Source organism: Capsicum annuum, chromosome 3 (assembly GCF_002878395.1).
Source record: "Capsicum annuum cultivar UCD-10X-F1 chromosome 3, UCD10Xv1.1, whole genome shotgun sequence".
NCBI lineage: Eukaryota > Viridiplantae > Streptophyta > Magnoliopsida > Solanales > Solanaceae > Capsicum > Capsicum annuum.
Window position 1 is genome coordinate 17365749 of NC_061113.1, and position 20902 is coordinate 17386650.

General features: G+C 33.1%; 1 protein-coding gene and 1 pseudogene across 1 annotated transcript; one reads left to right on the plus strand and one right to left on the minus strand.

The window, feature by feature from the left end:
- Positions 1-6049: 6049 nt before the first annotated feature.
- Positions 6050-8051, minus strand: LOC107865757 (annotated as a pseudogene).
- Positions 8052-16187: 8136 nt separating this feature from the next.
- Positions 16188-18653, plus strand: LOC124897019. Its single transcript, XM_047409142.1, has 2 exons — positions 16188-17997; positions 18348-18653. Exon 1 carries the CDS (start codon positions 16665-16667, stop codon positions 17499-17501), a length of 837 nt encoding a protein of 278 aa, XP_047265098.1. The 5' UTR covers positions 16188-16664; the 3' UTR covers positions 17502-17997; positions 18348-18653.
- The last annotated feature ends 2249 nt before the right edge of the window (positions 18654-20902 follow it).

Consider the following 20902-nt stretch of genomic DNA (forward strand, 5'->3'; position numbering starts at 1 on the left):
CAAATTTGAATCAACAATACGACAATAAGAAGAAGAAATGCCAGAAATTAGGGTTTTATTTAGTCCACATTTCAATACTAGAAGAGTAGTTGGCTCAAGTTCCTCTATTTCTTCATAATTTTTTACATATGAAAAAGGAAATGGGACGATGAAGAACTCGAAGTTGTTATCGCCGAAGAAGTCTTCACGTCGATTGACAATCGAAAGTCGAAAGGAAACTCGCCCGATTATTTTTCGCCAGAGGTTAAAGTTGCTGGGGATTGAAGGAAGAATTTTGCAGAACTGTTGGTTGTGAGAGAGTTGAGAGAATCTGTCGAGAGAGAGAGAGGAGAGAGACTGTTTGGTTTGGATTGAAGAAGGGTGTGGGTTGATTTGTATTTTTGAAAAGATTAAAAAGTTTTAAAATTATTAATCAAGTCCATAATTAACTTAATCAAGTTTTCTAATGATGTTTGGCCCATTAAGTTGGTCAATGTCACTAATCTTTCATTCAAGACTTAAAAAACACATTTCCTTCAATTTTCTCTTGTTAGTTCTTTTATTTCAAAAACATCATTGATATTAGGTTCAAGATTATTTTCTTTGGATTAGCAGTGATCGTTTCATGATAATATTTTTTACAGATATAATTTGAGCTAATTTCAAGCAAAGTGAAATATTTATTATTTTACAGGTTTATCTTTTTTTTTTTTCAATATGAATCTGTATGGAATAAGAATGGTTATTGTAATTTTTTTTCTGACATTAGGATATACACTCATTTGATTTAAATAAGCATGTGGTGTATGAAAGAGGTATAAAAATTGATATCATCTAAATTGAATATTACAATGCATACATACCAGTTTATATACCTATTTGTGCATTAAAATAGTTAATAACATATAAATTTTGGTGAGGATTAGTTTCCATACAAATTTCAGTCATTAATTATTATACACCTTGTTAAGAACATAGTGTGAAAATGATATAGAAATTAGCATGGCTTATATATTTTAAAAATATAGTGTGAAACTCATTCATAAAACTCATTCAATACAACTTGAAAACTAAAAAGTTTTGCAACAACAATTTAAGTTATAAGTTGCATTTAATAAAATATCGATTGTCACATTCATAAAACTCATTCAATACAAATGTGACATATGCGAAACTTCATCGATATCAATTTTAATATCAATTTAATACATTGAGAACTTAAAAAAAATATCACTTTAGGTTTTAAGTATGAAATGGTATATATAAATTAATTTCAACGCAATTTATTAAATAATTCATGAATATTGTATTGTATACTATAATATTTTCATATATTAAAAACAGGTATAAGAATACATCATTTGTGTGTACAATCTTATATACCAATATCATAAATTAAGACACCAAAAATTAAAAATTATTTAAAATATGACTTTGTTATATATAAATTGATTTCAACTTAATCGTTTAAAATAATACATGAATACGAGATTGCAATATCTTGGCTTGAAATAGATGAAAAATGAGCAGGATTTGTTGTTTTTCTCTGTGATAACACTCAAATTATACTCTTGAATGGGTGTAAGCAATTGTTGTCAATATAATAACCCAACTTAGATTGGGGTCGAATCCACAAGGAGTGAAAGCACGGAATTCAAAACTCAAGAGTGTTGACAATCTACTAAAAGGTGACCCGTAATGTGAATGAAACAAACATAGATGTAAAATGGGAGAATTAGTTTGCACATCTTTATAATGGCAATTTCTTCGCTTTAAGCGTACTATCTTGATGTTGAAAAATGCTAAGAGTGAAATCAATTGGGAATAAGCCTTGGGGTTATGCAATTCTAGGTGTGGGTTCATGCATGGGTACTTGACAATTCATCCAAATTCAACTGAGAGTTATGGGTAGGTTAGACTTAAAGGTATTGATGCCAATCTTTCAATTACGACACCAAATTTCACAAATGGGTTCTTTCGAACACCTCACAAGTGTGACAATTTTACACATCTATTGCCTCAATTAATATTCTTATGTCTAAGAGATGTCATTAAATGAAATGATTAGTTATTGGTTGCATTTATTCCTCACCCATATCCCCTCTTTTAAAGATGACATGAGTTCAAAGGGTGATTGGGGTTTGCAATCCCCAACTCTTAATTAAATCATGGAATAAATGCAACACCTATCACAAATAACTAATTATGAGGATAAATAGTTAACGTCCATGCATTAACCACAACATATGTAAGCATAACCCCAAAATTTAGAATTAGCTACTCAGAGACAAAAAAGGTAAGAGATATACCGATATTATCATTGATTTCATTCATGAGAAATAAAGAGAACGTAGTTCCAAGCTTTAAGTTTCAATAAATCTTCAATAAAAAATTACTAACTCTTCTTTGGGAATCGGTCACATGTACTCTTCACTCAAGGCTAGTACAAATTGTTTCTAAGATGAAAAAATACGTAACGAAAAAAGTGAGAAATACTATATATAAGCTAATGATGATCTATAATGAAGTAAATTAGCATAATAAGAAAATTAATTTTATTAATAATAATCAAAATCTAATATTTATTTTCTAAGTGAAAATAATAAGTAATATTAACTTTATAATCATATTTCAATGCAGAAAATACAAGATAATGAAAAAAATAAGGCTGGATTTTTTAAAGATTATATTTATTTAGATAAATTATAATTTATGTAACACTCTATTAAATGACAATCACAACTCATATATTTATATATACAATAGATAATATCATTTCTTACATCTCCCACTATTTATTGAACTTTAAACCTTTCCCTTTTGCTTCCACCTGTAAAACTATCCATTCATTTCTTTTCCATGTTTTGTGTTTATAAAATCTAACAAATATATACACACCCCTAACCTTCACATGAAAAAATAAAATAAAAAGTTCTTCAGAAGTTATTGTTTTTTCCCTCTCATTTGGCCAAAATCTTCAATTATTTGGTTCTTTCCCCCTTCCTCCCTACTAAGGCTACATTTGTTTTTTGTTTTTTTTTTAAAATTTAGACGTTTGAATCTGAATAAATATCTGAATGATTAAGATATTGTCTCTAGATCTAAAAAATGAATAATTAAGACTGTTTGTTTTTAACATCTCAATGTACAATTTTTTTTTATTTGTATATATATAATAAAATAAAAAATATAATTCAAATAAAAACTTAATTATATATTAGAAAAGTATGTAATTTAATACAATAAAATTATTATTTGATTGAGAAAAAAACATTTATGTTTGTTAGTAATAGTGAAGATGATTTATAATGGCGATTGCGGTGACAATGATTGATGCTAGTGATTAATAATGTTGGTGGTGACAGTTGTGATAGTTTGTATTGTAGCGACTGTTATGATGCTGGCGGTTAATGGTGGTGGGAGTGGTTGTGATGTGACGTTGCTTGATGTTAGTAGTTTGAGGTGTTGATTGTATTGGCTGAAACATAAATGCATGATGGTTGGCGACGTGTTGGTGCTAGTTAGAGATGTTGTTTGTTGTGATGGTGGAGATAATTGTTAGTAGAGATAAATTGTAGCGATGGTAGTTGTTGAACTGGTGGTAGAGGTGGTGTTACTAGTGACAATGGTGGTGGAGGCCGAAGAATGTGTAGAGGTTGTGATGTATTAGTGGTAGTTAGTGGTGGTGTTAGTTGTGATAGATGAGTTGGTCGGCAGTAGGAATTAGCCGATAGTGGTTGATAATGGTGGTGTTGTTGACGGCGGTGGTGGCGGTGAACATAACTAGAATAATTGGGGTAGTAGGTATGGTAGCGGTTGACAATAGTAGTTGGTAGCGATGGTGGTTGTGATGGTGGTGGTTGACAACGGTGGCTGTGGCAGAGGTGGTTAGTGGTGGTGACTGCTGATTATGAATAAAGTGGTCAATATTATCCAACACTAGAATATATGTTCAAACCTATTAAGATTTGATTCTAGATCTGAATGATTAAGACCTATTAAGAGCTAAAATCTTAATAAAAAACAAATGCACTTAATGGTCTGAAGTCTGACCATTCAGATTCAGACCTCCATTAAGTGGAAACAAATGAAGCCTAAGTCTCTACTTAAGGTCTTTAGTTTATCAAGAAACTAATGAAATTATATAAGAATTTTACCGGTCATGACAATCTTTTTGATAGATTATATAAGGAGACCTGTCCTTCGGTAACCATAGCAATATAAAGACAAAAGTTCCATTTAACACGACTAGCTCCTTGGACAGAGACGAATCCAGGATTTGAGCTTGATGGGTGCACCTTTATATTTAAACATAATAATTGATAGTGCCAAAGTTCGACATATAGTTCTTTAAAAACTTAATATTATTAAATATCATTAATTTGGTTTAATATAACAAAAGAGTGTTATTCACCGTAATTGAATTCGATGCACTTTTATATTTTAAACAATAAAAGAGAGTTTTTGAAAAATAGAAAATCTGAGAGATTTGTTTGCTAAATGGTTGCTACGAGAAAACGTTGGATTTAAGTCTATTTCAAACTTTAAATTGCTAATTTTTAAATAGAAAATAAGTCAATGATTAAAAAATAAAAGTAAAATAAACATTATATAGTATAAGATAGGGGGAATTTACCTTTTGAAATTGGAGAAGAGCTTGTATTTTTGGAATAAAATTAAAAATACATAAATAATGTGTTTGTCAATGTTGTAATGTTGTCTGGGGGAAGAGAGAATGTACTTGCAAAAAGGAGCAATAAAACAATTGTAGTTGGGTGGGTTTCGAACCCAAGTCCTTCACCCAAAAAGGGGATTTTATGCTACAACTTCAACCACTGAACCAACACAATCAGTTATCTTTGAGGGTGCACAACAAATATTTAATTAAATTCACTGGTATATATACAGATATACAACCTATATATACATAGTTTTTCTCGAGGCTAGCGGGTGCATGTGCACCCCTACTCTATACGTAGGTCCGCCTCTGTCCTTGGAGGTATAATTAGCTTTTTGTAATTTAAATTCTTGTTAGCAGATATTTTTCTGTCATCTAGGTGTTCTTAAGATTCTCTTTTCAACTCATGGTGTATAACCAATAGAAGTTAAACTCTTGATTATTTTTTTGTATAGCAGATACTTTCTTCATATTATGTTCAATGAAGACGCAGCAAGAAAAAACAGAATGAAATGAAAATACATGAAAGATGGTCATTATGGAAAAAGGGACGAGAATAAAGAGTCTTCTCATGAAAGAAATTCCCCTCACGTTTTCTTGATACTATGATTAAGAGAAGAGGTACTTTTTTCGATACTATAACTCACTTGATAGTAGATATGATTCCTACCGGAAGAAATGAACACTAATGTTACTACTATTTGTTATCGGTTCTTGCAGATGCATATTAATCTTTCAGACTTCTAAAGATACATCATAAATTACTATGATTTTTTGCATGTATACACTATTTTTTTTTAATATATCTATGGTGTTCGAGCCAGATTCGCGCACCTCGACTAAATCCACGGGATACCTGCTATCTCCCGCCAATAACAGATTTCAGGTAACTCTGTCCACCAAGGCCAGGACAAATATGTACACTATTAACTTGATAATGAGCTACTAAACATCCCAAGCAATATATATGTTAGTATATTTTTGTACAGTTTCAACAAATATTGTTCACATCAATTTCAAAATAACAAAGATGACAAAAGTCTACATTATTAAACTACTTTAGAATAGACAATGCCTTCTTAAACATAGCTCCCCTATATACCAAAGTAACTTTGGTATCCCCAACATAACTCTCATCATAGAGGCGATATTGGATTCCTAAAATGTTGTGACCTTCTAATGGATACTTGCTTTCTATCAATATTACTGCTAAAGTGAAACATTGATTCAGCCTTTGTAAGATCAAATAAGTAGAAGAATCAGAAAATGTCTTTCAAGTGAAAAATACAAAGTTAAAATAATCAGCTAGCTATCAACAGCAAAGAGAAACACCAAAACTAGATACTAGCTTAGACCTTAAACTTCACTAAATAGAAATCTGCTCAGGAGGAGTGCAATGACGTCTTGTAAGATTGAGTTTAAAGTACAATAGAACAGTAATGCAACCAAAATAATTGATCATGAAATATATTATCGTTTCTTGAAAACAGTTGAAAAAAAGGAAAATGACTAACAAGATTCCCAAGCAATATGAAGCAAAATTTAACAGCACTAAAGAAAATTGCAGGGTAATTCTTACAGGTTATTAGTCACACGATTGTCTTCCTAACAATTATTTCAGCCTTCGTTTGTGGTGCATTCGCGGTCTCTTCTGTCAAAAAGGACAGACTAGGCTCTTAACATAGATTTCTACCTCACCCCATGGATCTAATTTATTAACGCCTAGAAATTTGGTCGAGTCATCCTTTAGATTGTATTTTGTGAAACGTGATCCAAACCGAAGCAAAACTTCACCTTCAATTGACTGTAAAATGGGTGGAGGATATATATGGTCAAAAGTACAATCAGGAGACTTGATGGTAAACATCTTTGTCCAAGATTCTCTTACCCCATACTCCTTCATAGCCCAGATATCAACATGAGTCCATTCGTAATTACAAAACACTGAACGATCACCCTCAAACACTCCTAGCTTCAGACATCCACATCTTTTAAAATAGCAAGACTGTTCTACCTCTGCCCATTTCTCATTAGCCAAATCAAATAGAAATGATGTTTAATTGATCGTCCAGCCACGTAGCAAAATCACTGGCTAGCAGTCTACCTTGACAGTCATCAATGCATCTCCAAGAATCACTCTTTAGACTATATTTCTTGACCTCAACGTAACTCCGGGGTCCCTGTCCCGTACCGTAACAGGTAATACCCACTGACTTGTAATCAACTTGGAACTCATCACATGCAAAACCAAAACTGGGATGAGAAAAAACATCTATAATTAGGCAGTTTCTTATACTTTCTAATTGAAGGATTCCATGTAAACAATTCAAATAAATCACGAAACACCGTAATTCCAAGACAAATCAATCCATTGACAGAACCAACAAGCCAAGGACAACTATCACGATTTTTACAAGGATACATAACACCATGATGGGTATAGTCCTTGTTAGTAGCGGATAACAAGAGGTGGCTCTTCACAAATTCACGACTAGAGATTAACGAAAGCCAAGATTTGCAAACAGATCTGAATTTCAAGAGGGATTTCACTGAAAGCTTCAGCAAGATTTCAGTGATGACTTCTTCGGGAAGATTTGTGGGTTTGTTCCATTTTGGGTGTTGAAGGAGGTCTTCGTCTCTTTGCCCGGTTGTTTCCTTAGAGCTGCAGTAATTACAACTGTTTGGGGAAACAGGGATTTTTGTATTACATGTCGCACAATTATGTTTGGCAAAATGTTCTTGTAACCCTTGTATTATATTGATTTTATAAATTGAATACTTTTATTTATATATTTATCATCTACACCTCTTAATATACTAAAAAATAATATTTTGAATATTTTTTTAGTGAGTGTAACACATTCTCATCATGTCAGCTGATATGTCAGCTTCCACATTTGTCGTGCCTGCCACGTCAGCCGCCACATCATTTATAAGTATTGCATTAAATTTTATGTTATTTTTAAAATGCTACACAAGAAATTAAATATTAAAATAAATTTAATTAAATACATTTTTTTATAAATTGTAGAAATTCTAATACACAAACACAATAAATTTTTAATTTAAATTTTTAATTATAAATTTAAATTATCAACTATAAATTCAAATACAAAAACACAATAAATTTAATTAAACATCAAATTTATTCCAAATATTAAAATTTCTCTCCAATTAATTTAAAATTTTAACTATAAATTCACATACACAAACATAATAAAATTTTAATTTTTTTATCAAAAATTATTGTTGTTTTACTTTTTATATTTTGATAAACAAATAAATTAATAAAAGAAACACTAACCCCCCTCCTCTCTCTTCCCCATTTTTCTCCTGTTTCTCTTCCCCGTTCCTTTCTCTTTCTCTGTTTCATCTTCCCCTTTCTTTTCTCCATCTTTTCCTTCATCATCTTCACCTTCTTACTATTGTAGTAAACGATTATGATTATTTTCTCAAAAGGGTAATTTATTTCAACTGTACTTTATTAAATTTTGTTGAAAATCTTTAGGTAGTCTCAATTTTTCATTTAAATACTGTGTAAGATATATTCTGATTAAAAATTCAACCTGTTGAAAATTGAAAATTTATCTTCTTTTTCTTCTTGCTCTTTCAAAAAATTGAAAAGTGAGGGTTAAAGAATTTGAGAAGTACTTTGTTGGATTCTTTGAGCTGTTTGAATCAAGAAAGTGAAAATTCATCTTCTTATTCTTCTTGCTTCTTATTTCAAGTGTACTTTATTAAATTTTATTGGATTCTTTGAGTTGTTTGAATTAAGAAAGTGAAAATGGATTTTGTAATAATGGGTTGAAGGTTGAGTTGTGGGAAGGGGATGATTTGGATTGTATAGTTGAGAAGGAGATGGGGAGAGCTAGTATAAGTGGTGGCAACGACGGGGTGAGGGGAGGTGCTGGGGTGGGTGGGGAGGGGCTGGACAGGGATGGAGTGATGATGGGGGGCTGTACGGAGGCTGGGGTGGGTGGGGAGGGGCTAGACGGGGGGCTGGGGTGGAGTGGGGAGGGGGTTTGGGAAAGGGTTTATTTTTATTTTTATTTTTTTAAAAAAATATTTTTAAATTTAAAAAGATGAAAGGAAAAAAAAGATCTTTTAATTTTTTTTAATTTTAATATTATTTTTAATTATTTTAATATAAAACTAGCCAAAAATTGACCCCCACTCGCACCCTCAGGCGAGTGACTACACTCTCCTTATCCTAGTCAGTCATTTAATGCCAGATAGACAAAGTCAACAATCAAAGGGTTTGAAATATTATTTTTTATTGAGTCCAGAGATCCAGATGACAAACATCTAAGTAGAAGTGTCCAACTTACAAAATTGACCTAGTACAGGGGTCCAAAAGATCATTTTGTCATTCTGTTTTATAGATTATCTAGGTACGACAAGTCCGGAAAAAGAAAAAAAAACATGAAGTCACAATCTATTCTAAATTAATATTATGATAATAATTATATTAATAATTTTTTTAAAATTTTAAAATTTAAATAAATTTATTTTTTAGAGTAATTTTTTTATATATGTTTAAAATATTTTAAATTATCAATTATTATAATTTATTATCCAAATATATGATTTTATTAAAAATTAATTCACAATCAAAATTAAACTCTAAAATATATAAATTAATAAATAATATGAAAGCGAAAATTGATGGGCCTGTATTAGTATTTTCAGATAATACAAGTTTAGTATATATTATCTTTTATCTCAATTTATACGCCAAAAATAAAATTTAGATAATCAATCATACTTTTAATATGTCTTTAGATATTTTAAGCTGTTGATTGTGGTAATTTATAATGATTTTTTATATAGTTTTCAAATAATATATGTTACTCTTCCTGTCCAAACTTTCATGGCGTTGAGACTCAATTATATTTTAAAAATAATTTAATTATTGTGATTTATAGTATACGTATTTTTTGAAATATATAACAAATTATTTTTTAAAAAATATTTTAAGTTGTTAACTCTTATAATTTATAATATTTTTTATGTAATTTCAAATAATATATGTTACTCTCCTAGTCTAAACTTTTATGGCATTGATAGTTAATTACATTTTTTAAATAATTTAAGTTTTTAATTATTGTGATTTATAATTATTTTTCTACAATTTCAATTTAAGTGACATAATGCTTAGATGATCATAATAATTAATTACGGGTGATATAGTAAAATCACTATCGAAGTAGCGAAGCAGACATGTCTTAAATGACCCATAACAACTACTCCCTCCATTTCAAAAAAGAATGACCCAATGTGACTTAACACAAATTTAAGAAAATAAAGAAGACTTTTGAATCTTGTGGCCTTAAATTAAAGTTGTGTCAAATGTACTAAAATGTCCTTTAATCTTGTAGTCCTAAACATGTCATGTGAAAAGTTGAAATTAAAGTATTGCCAAAAAGGGAAAGAGGTCATTCTTTTTTAAACGCACTAAAAAGGAAAGTAAGTCATTTTTTTTTTAAACAGAGGGAGTAATTAGAAGTGATATAACAAAATAATTATAAGAAATATTTGTGAAAGGGAATTTAAGTGAGCTTAATAAGAAGTCAAGTTAATTTACATCAAGAGTTAACTTATTATTTTATATCTATTTTATCTTTCTTATTAATTATTTTTTTAATACTTAAATAATTTATAATAATTAATTAAAGGTGATATTTAATAAAATTACGATTGAAAAAACTGAAGTACACATGACATAATGGTCTATTTTACTTTTTTTATTATATATTATTAAGTTTTTAATATGTAATTGAGTCATAATAATTAATTAAAGGTGATATAGTAAAATCACGAAGCAAGCAGCTAAGCACACAACATTAACAGTCATAATAATTAATTAGAGCTACTCTCTCCCTACATCAACAATTGTAACAATTATCTCAACAAGTATAAAAAATGTTCTGACACCTGTATGAAGTTGTTGAACAATATTGGAACAACTAATATAGTTATCGAATAACTATGTATTTTGAAGAACTCGACTCTTTCTAATGTAATTAATATTGGTACACTCATCTGTTTTTTTTTTTGGTTTCCCATCCGGTGTTCGGTGTCAGCATTGGAGCCCCGATTAATTTGGATCGCGCGTTGCAAGACCCATTAAGGTGGTAGCGCTCCCAACAGAATTTTCTCCATACTCAGGATCAAACTCTTGACCTCTGGTTAAGGGTAGAGCAGCCTCATCCACTGCACCACAACCCATGTTTGTTGCTACACTCATTCATTCCTCTTAAATTGAAGACTTAAAGAGATTTTTCACCTAATTTTTCCTTGTTAATGCTAAGAGGAAAGTTGAAAAGTAACGGATTAATGCTCTTTCAACTTTTTAAATTAACAAGTATTTAGGAACAACTGTTATATTTCCTTTCTTGTATACTGCTCATAGCCTAAAAATAAATTTCTTCTTAGCAAAATAAAACAGACAGATTTGTCAAGTAAATTAAAAATAGCTGTCCAACCTTACTTATTTAATTTAGAAAATTAAGAGATAATTTATTATTTTGTATCTATTTTATTGTTGTTATTAATATTGCTACCTAAGTCCACAGTAAGCAAACTATTGGGAATCTTTTCATAGTTCAAAATGTGTAAATTTTTCAAAATTTATGAGAATTGATGGAATTTTTTTTTTTTATATTTATTAATTCTTTTAATAAGGTTCTTAAGTAATTTACACTTTTTAGAAGAATAATTTAAAAATAATCAAAAGGTAATGTAGTAGAAATTAGAAAGAGAATTCATTTTTCAATATTTAGAAATTCCATCGGTCAAATAAATAGAAATGATGTTTCATTACTTGTCAAGCCAATAAAATTTAGAAATGATGTTCCATTACTTGTCAAGCCAATAAAATTTCTCCTTAACAAACTTAACTGAATCATTCATAGGGGCGCAACTACAATAAATTATCGTCAGACGAACTCAGTAGCTTTGTAGCTGCTGTGTGTGTAAGGAGGGAAGTCTTAAGTATTTTCTCCTCTTAGAAAAAGGAAACTCTATTTTCTTGGTAACGGTTCTCTCATCCTCTGTACACATTCTTCCTCTATCTACTATGCAGATTTCTTAATTATTATTATTTTCTTTTTTAAAACAAAGACACTCCTTCTGTTTTGGAAATATTAAATTCAAAATCAATTTCTATAAACCACCTAAAATCTATTTGATTTTTTTTTGTTTTTTTATTTCAAAAGCTACAAAATATTTGGTCTACCTGCCACCTATCCTTTTGCTTAAGTGTGAACCTTTGTTACTACTTACTAGAGTTAATAACTCAAATGGTCACTCAATTTTGGATTTTTATCCTAGAAAGTTACACAATTTTTATATTTTTACTCAGAAAGTTGAGTGACTTTTTGAGTAAAAATGTGAAAGTTGAATGACTTTCTGAGTAAAAATGTGAAAGTTGAGTGACTTTCTGAGTAAAAATGCGAAAGTTGAGTGACTTTCTGAGTAAAGATCAAAGTTAAGTGACTTTCTGGGATAAAAATGTGAAAGTTGAGTGACTTTCTGAGTGAAAATGTGAAAGTTGAGTGAAAAGTCTTAAGTGACTTTCTGGGATAAAAGTCCAAAGTTGAGTGACTTTCTGAAATAAAAATTCAAAGTTGAGTGACCATTTGAGTTATTAACTCCTACTTACTAGTATGTTCGGTAAATTCGTCTTTTCCGTTCCTTCACTTTCTATTTTTAATTTGTTTGCCTATTATAAAGCATGATAAATATATATTTGAAATTGATTCTTAATCTCTGATTCTAGGGATTATCTCATATTGTACTTAATATTTATTAATTTTGTTTATCTGTTCCGCAAAGTTTCAATCAGAATTGCAAGCTGATAACTATGTGGTCCGTTTCATATTTTTATTTTTGTTTATAATGCAATTTTTATCTTTTTTCATAATTTGTAAGTTTTATATGAGTTAACAATGAAAATAATAAGAAACAGTGAAAATATTTTTTCCTTTATGAAGTTTATCAAAAATTACGTACAAAGTAGAATTGATGATGACTTTTCGAATAATTATTTAGTTTGTATATAAAGGGTGAAGTATTTGAAAGTACCTATACCTAATAATGTTATCATTGGTTAATTTCAAAATATGACAAGTCATCAACTACGGTTATAACGATAATATTTTTTTATAGTATTTATATGATTCATTGATTTTTAAATATCTTGAAATATTGGTACTCATTCTTAGTTTGCAGTCATCATATATTTTTTTGAGAATCAGTTCGGTTTCATGCCAGGTCGCTCGACTACTGAGGTCATTCACTTTGTGAGGAGATTAGTGGAGCAATTTCGAGAGAGGAAGAAGGACCTACATATGGTGTTTATTGATCTCGAGAAAGCATATGACAGAGTGTCCGGGGAGATTCTGTGGAGGTGTTTGAAGGCTAGAAGGGTGCCTGTGGCATACATTAGGTTGATTCAGGACATGTATGAGGGTGCGAAGACTCGTGTGAGAACGGTAGGTGGAGATTCAAAGCACTTTCCGATTTTGATAGGGTTGTACCAGGGATCGACTCTTAGCCCTTTTTTATTTGCCTTGTGATGGATGAGTTGACGCGATATATTCAGGGAGAGGTGCCTTAGTGTATGCTATTTGCAGATGTTGTGGTATTGATTGACGAAACTCGGGGAGGAGCTAATGATAACTTGGAGATTTGGAGACAGACCCTTGAGTCTAAAGGATTTCGGTTTAGCAGAACCAAGACGGAGTACTTGGAGTGTAAGTTTAGTGATGTCGCGGGAGATTGACGTGGTTGTGAAGTTGGACTCTCAGGCCATTCAGAAGAGGGAGAGTTTCAAGTATCTGGGGTCTATGATTCAGGGCGATGGTGAGATTGATGAGGACGTCACGCATCATATTGGGGCAGGGTGGTTGAAATGGAGGCTTGCTTCAGGAGTTTTATGTGATAAAAAGGTGCTCCCGAAGCTTAAAGGTAAGTTCTACAGAGTGGCAGTCCGACCGGCTATGTTGTATTGAGCGAAGTGTTAGGCAGTTAAGAAATCCCACATCTAAAAGTTAAAGGTGCCGGAGACGAGGATGTTGTGGTGGATGTGTGGTCAGACCAGAAAGGATAGGGTGAGGAATGAGATTATTCGGGAAAAGGTGGGTGTGACTTCGGTGGAGGAAAAAATGCGAGAAGTGAGGTTACGTTGGTTCGAGCACATGATGAGGAGGGGTGCTGATGCGCCAGTGCGGAGGTGTGAGACACTGGCTATGGATGATTTTAGGCGGGAGAGAGATAGGCCGAAGAAATATTGGAGGGAGGTGATTAGGCATGATATGGAGCAGTTACAACTTACGGAGGACATGACCTTTAATAGAAATGTGTGAAGGATGCGGATTAGGATAGAGGGTTAGGGGGTGGGAGGGTGTCGATAACAGCAGGTGAATGTTCTGTATTTGTATCTGAAATTTCTTGTTAGTAGGTGCTGAGTGCTGTCTATGATTTCAGATTTATAGTTTTAATAGTATCTTGTGGCTTACGTTAGTTTATTTTGCATACTGTACAAGTTTATATGCATTTATGTATTGTATTTGATATATTGTTATTGATTCTAAGCCGGGGGTCTATCGAAAACAGCCTCTCTAATTCACCTAAAGTAGTGGTATAGATTGCGTACACTCTGCCCTCCCCAGACCCCACTGGATGGGAATACACTGGGTATGTTGTTGTATATATTCTCTTGAGATCGTTGTCCTGTCTTAAATTTCAGGAATCCCCAAGCTTCAATTCCTGACTCCACCTCTGATAATTGAGGAGCTCTTGACCTTGAAAATCATTAATGCATCTCCAAAAAATTGAAGTATTTAGACTATTATATATCTTAACCTCAACCTGATTCAGTTGCCCCCTCCAGTGAATAAGAAAAATATCGACTACCTTTTAATTGTCTTGCAACTGATCATATGCAAAATCAAATTTGAAATTAACACGTTCATCCAAATAGTAACAACAACTTGCACCATGTTTAAAATTAGACCATCTTTTATACTTTTCAAATTGACGAATTTCACATTAACAAGTTAGATAGTCCATCAAATAGACAGATGGCAAATCAAATCAATCTATTCATAAAATTTACAAATCAAGGATTTTTTTTTTTTGGAATTATATAGTCAGGATAATCCAAATTAAATGCATTCGTTATAGGATATTAAAGTAAATCCCTAAGAGAATAATTCTTGAAACCTAGACTAAATGGAGTAGCAGCTCTAATCATAACTCCATGATGTATGTACCTTTTTTACTAATAGCGGATAATAGGAGATGGTCCTTCATAAATTCAGGGCTAAATATTAATGAAAAACAAGATTTTAAAACAAATCTGAATCGTAATAGGGATTTCACCGAAAACTTTAATAAGATTTCTGAGATGAATTTTGCAGAATGCTGAATCTCGACTTGAAAGGAACTGAAGATGGGCAAGATTTGTGCTTTTGTTCTGTTTTGGGTGTTGAGGGACAGTTTAGGATTCCATTTGAGTTGCAGTAATTATGACTCTTGGATTTGGAGACTGTTAGTTGTTAGGTTTAATGTTTTTCCCTTCTTGTTGTGAAAGCTCCAAGTTTAGGGAAATAGCGATTACAGCACTTGTGATGTTGCACTATTGTGTTTATGGTCTCGGTATTCTATCTCTCTTACACAACATGCATAGAGACGCATGCACACACGCACACGCACACATGCATGTATACTAGTTCCATCACACGTGTCTTGCATGAATATGTTCTGTGCGAAAATTCATATTATTGACAAAATAGTATCGATGCTATTTAAGATAAGTATTGAATAATTAATTGATTAAAGCATCTAGTACCTTCGAACTATGACTGAATTTGCTACAACACACTACAACTTCACGGGTGTTCTATTACCCCATAACTAAACTTTAGCCTATTTTTGTCAACTTTTTTAGCTGATGTAATATCTTTTGTCAACCTTTTTAGTTGACGTGACTCCCATTTTATGTAATAAATGTGTCATGTCAGCACAAAAGAATGACAAAAATACACATAAGATTCATGTAAAGTTGGAGTGTGTTGTAACAATTTGGGCCATAGGTATTGGATGCTAAATTATGCTTATGCGAAAGAATATCATTAAATAGAAAACTGCTCAAGAAGAGCAATGACGTCCTGTGGCATTGAAATTAAAGTACAATAGAACAGTAATGCAACCAAAATAATTACTCTTGCAATAGATTATCTTTTATTGGAAACAATGCAAGAAAGGAAAATGACTAACAATATCCCAAGCAATATGAATCAAAATTTAAAAGTACTAAAGAAAATTGCAGCGTAATTCTTACAGGTTATTAAGTCACGTGATTGTCTTCATCACAGTTAACTCAGCCTTCGTTTTTGGTGCATTCGCGGTCTCTTCTGTCAAAAAGGATAGACTAGGCTCTTAACATAGATTTCTACCTCACCCCATGGAGCTAAGTTATTTATTAAGATTAACTGCTAGATTAGATAATTAATTACACTGCTGCTGTATGTAATTAGTTAGTTAGTATTAGTTAGTTGTTAGCTTAGTGTGACAGCTCACTGCCAGCTGTAAAGTTGGTTACTAAATACTTTGTAATCTTCCTCATATGCTCACAATGGAAGTGAGTTGAGCAATTTTCCAGAAACTGATTTCTTCCTCCATTCTTCTCTCCTTCTTTGCTCATATGAGTTAAGCTTAAGGATCAACCTCCAGTATATGGAATGAAGGATTCTCTCAACATGGTATCAGAGCTAGGTTCGGTCGATCGGTAATCCCCATTTTTCTCGTTCATTTTACAGTCATAATGTCGGTATCAAAGTGTATTTCAAAATGGAGATCAACTTTACCTAAGTGTTGCAGAGTTCGGTCAGTTCTTTAGTTGGTTGTGGTGTGTATGCTTTGAGCACATTCAATTCCCTTTTTCTTTTGTAATACGCATTTTGTCGAACACCTTATCTCCTAATCTCAAAAATTGGCTTCGATGGCCACGACAAGTAGCGAACCATCAAATACTGGTGCTACAGGTGCGATAGGTGTTAGCAATGGAGTTTTTGTTGAAGGCGATATCAGTTCTCTCTTTTATATGCATCCTTCTGATAATCCGGGTGCTGTGTTGGTAACTACACCCTTTGATGGAGTAGGATATGGATCGTTGAAGAGAGGTGTGCTGACAGCTCTTTCAGCTAAGAACAAAATAGGCTTTGTCAATGGTGAGTGCAGGAATCCAGATCCAGGGACATCGCGATATCGTCAATGGGAAAGGTGTGACAATATGGTCACATCATGGATTTTGGATTCCTTGGTCAAGGAAATCACGGATAGCGTGGAGTATGTAAGCAGTTCCTTTGAATTGTGGAAGGAATTGGATAATCGATACGATCAGACCAATGGGGCAAAACTTTACCAAGTTCAGAGGGAGTTAAGTGAGTTATCACAAGGTACATTGGATATCACTGCCTACTACACAAAGATGAAAAAGTTATGGGAAGAGCTAAACTCTTTACAGACGAATACTAAGTGTAGCTGTGATTGCACTTGTGGTGCTAAGGAGCACCTTTATAAAGCAGAACAAGACAGAAAATTGGTTCAGTTTCTCATGGGATTAAACGAAGCCTATACGGCAGTTAGGGGGAACATCCTCATGATGAACCCACTGCCAACATTGGCACAAACTTTTTCGCTGTTAGTGCGAGAGGAGAGACAAAGAGAGATTAAGCCAAGTAATCAGTCTTTTATGGACTCCACCTCCCTTAGCGCAAGCAGTTCAACTAGAGTAAAATTTGAATCTGCCGAATTCAGTGCAAGTGAAAGTGGTTAAAAGGGAGGAAACAACTCAAAAACTCCCAAAGCTGGGTACTCCTCAGGAAACACTGGTTACTCATCTGGAGGTGGTAATTTTAGAACAAATTATAGTCAACATATTGGTTACAGTGGAAATAGGTCACATACCATATGTGATTATTATAAGAGGCCCGGTCATACTAAAGATAAATGTTATAAGTTGCATGGGTATCCACAGGGAAGTCAACAAGACACATGTAATAGTTTTCATACTTTTCAAGGTAGCTATCAGAACAACAATCAGAACTATAAGAACAACAAAGGAAAAGGTCTCATGGTTGATATGCATGGCCCCATTTCTAACATGGGATCTGCAAGCAGGGTAGAACATGGAAATGAAGACAATATGAGCTTGACAAAAGAACAATATGGACATATTTTGAATCTTCTGCAATAATTCCAGTCTGGATCCCATGTAGAAGGTGTTAACGGCAACAATGTTGATCATGTGAATGGCAAAGCTAGCCTTGCAGGTATAATAGTTTGCACCTCTTCTATTGATTTTGGTAAGCTGAATTGCAAGTGTTTCAAAAACAAGTGTGACTCTTGGATTTTAGACTCGGGAGCCTCCAATCACATGACCTTTAATAAAAACCCCATGACCAATATCACCTCCCTTCCTTATCCCCTACTAATAGTCTTACCAAATGGCTATAAGGTAAAAGTAAGTCAAATAGGTAGTGTGATTCTTGCATCAAACATTGTTTTGCATAATGTACTATTAGTGCCCTCATTTAAGTATAATCTTGTGTCTGTCAATTCCCTCATTGCATCTATGCCCAAGAGTATGGTTTCTTTCACTGAAACATCATGTGTTCTGTAGGCCCCTTCAATGAAGAGGACTCTGGAGATTGGTGAGGCCAAGGATAGACTCTAATTACTTTGTCCCAAATATTTGAAGAAGAACAACAACAATTCAACTTCAAACTGTACAATTCAAGATGCTTTCCCAAACTCTAGATTTCAAAAGTCTTTGGATAAGTCTAGTTTTTCTAACACATACAGTCATAGAGCATATTGTCACGTCCATTCTACTGTAAATAGCAATATAGACACAAATAAGTGTTCTTATCAACCTATTGTAAAAAATCCTAGTTTAGTGAATAAAAGTCAGTTGTCTTTTTCTGCTCCTCTTGTGTCTCATGTATGTGATGTGAATTTGTTGTGGCATAATAGACTTGGGCATATTCCTTTTGTGAAAATGAGAGGCATCCAATCAATACCTGAAACTTTTTCCAGTAAACAACCCTTTATTTGTAACATTTGCCCTATAGAAAGACAGGAAAGACTACCATTTTCTCACAAAACCAATACCACAATCAAAAGGTTCCAACTACTTCACATTGACCTGTGGGGACCTTACCATGTAGCCACACATGACAATTATAAGTATTTTAGCACTCTTGTTGATGATTACAGTAGGTGTACGTGGACTCAGTTGTTAACTTGCAAAAACAATGCCTTAGTAGCCATTAAAGCTTTTATCTCCATGATTGAGAACCAATTCAACACCACTGTTAAGTTTATAAGAACAGATAATGGATTGGAGTTCATTAATACAGAAACATCATCTTATTTAAAACACAAAGGAATAGTTCATGAGAAGACTTGTCCCTACACACCAGAACAAAATGGTGTGGTAGAAAGAAAACACAAATACCTATTGGAAACTGCCAGGGTACTTCTTTTTCAGTCTAAAATGCCACCAAAATACTGGGGAGAATTTGTATTATGTGCCACATACATCATTAACAGACTTTCCACCTCTCATGTTAGAACAAAAAGCCCATATGAATTGTTGTACAAAACCAAACCATCCTGCTCTCATGTGAGAACCTTTGGATGTCTTTGTTACCCTACTATCCCTAAATGCCATAGAGACAAGTTTCAGGCCATAACAACTCCCCATGTTTTCTTAGGGTATCCTTTTAGTTCCAAAGGGTACAAAGTACTGAGTCTGACTACAAGAAGGATTCATGTTTCTAGGGATGTCGTTTTCAAAGAAAATATTTTTCCTTTCACTCTCTCTTCTGATATGTCTTCTTTCCCTTCTACATTTCATCCTGCACCTTTCATGCATTTTGATGACACTACAATTGGACATCAAACATTAGTGAATGCTAACAACAATGTAGATGATGCAAGTGATACACCAGCTGATATCCTGACTGCCCAACCACCTAATTTACATACCTTACCTTTTATTCTTGTAGACCATTATAGACCAGTTGTACCACCTAGTACTGCACCTCCTATTAGACCAACTAGAACTCATAAACTCCCTGTATACCTTTATGATTATATTCTACTTAATACCATCAGAAAAGCACCACCAAGTGACACAACTACTAGCCTCAATGCCCTGTTTTCAAACCACCAACATGTCTTAACTGATGTTTTGAATCATGAGAGTCAGGAACTTGTGAGAAACATTAGTAATGACAGTGAGCCTTTATTTTTTGAGGAGGCTATTGTGAACCCTGATTGGCAATTGGCCATGAATCAAGAATTTGAGGCACTTCATGCAAATCACACTTGGGATTTAGTTACCCTGCCTCATGGTAAGAGGGAAATAGGGTGTAGATGGGTGTACAAAGTAAAACATAAGGCTGATGGAACTATTGAGAGATTCAAATAAAGGTTGGTTGTTAAGGGATACACTCAAAAATCTGGGATTGATTACACTGAAACCTTTTCCCCTGTTGTTAAGATGACAACTGTAAGGGCATTACTATCCAGCTCAGTTAATAAAGGATGGGATATATTCCAACTTGATGTCAACAATGGATTTCTTCATGGTGACTTACATAAAGAAGTGTACATGGAGATACCTCCAGGCCTTATGGTGGACAGCCCAGGGTTAGCATGCAAACTAAACAAGTCACTCTATGGCCTAAAGCAGGCTAGTCGACAATGGTATGTCAAGCTGACTGAAGCACTTTATTCCATAGGATACACTCACTCAATGAATGATTACTCTCTTTTTCACAAGAAGACTGCAAGATCAGCTATTTTTGTAGCAGTTTATGTAGATGATATAACTGTGACTGGGACTCATAATTCTGAGATTGAAGAACTCAAACAATTTCTTCATGAGAAGTTCAGGATTAAAGATTTGGGCAAACTCCACTACTTCCTTGGAATGGAGGTTCTATATAAGCAGGATGGTCTGATTATTTCCCAAAGGAAGTTCTTGTTAGATTTACTGAAGAGTTATCATGTCTCAAGTATGCCAGTTGTTCTTCTCCACTTGATCCTACACAAAAATTACTTGCCAAGGAAGGAACACCTTTGTCAGATCCTACTTATTACAGAAAGCTCATAGGAAAGCTCAATTTTCTTACTAACACTAGGATGGACATAGCCTATGGTGTACAA

What these genes read in the sequence shown, in the direction of transcription:
- LOC124897019 (XM_047409142.1), top strand. Translation starts at nt 16,665, where the DNA reads ATGGCCACGACAAGTAGCGAACCATCAAATACTGGTGCTACAGGTGCG.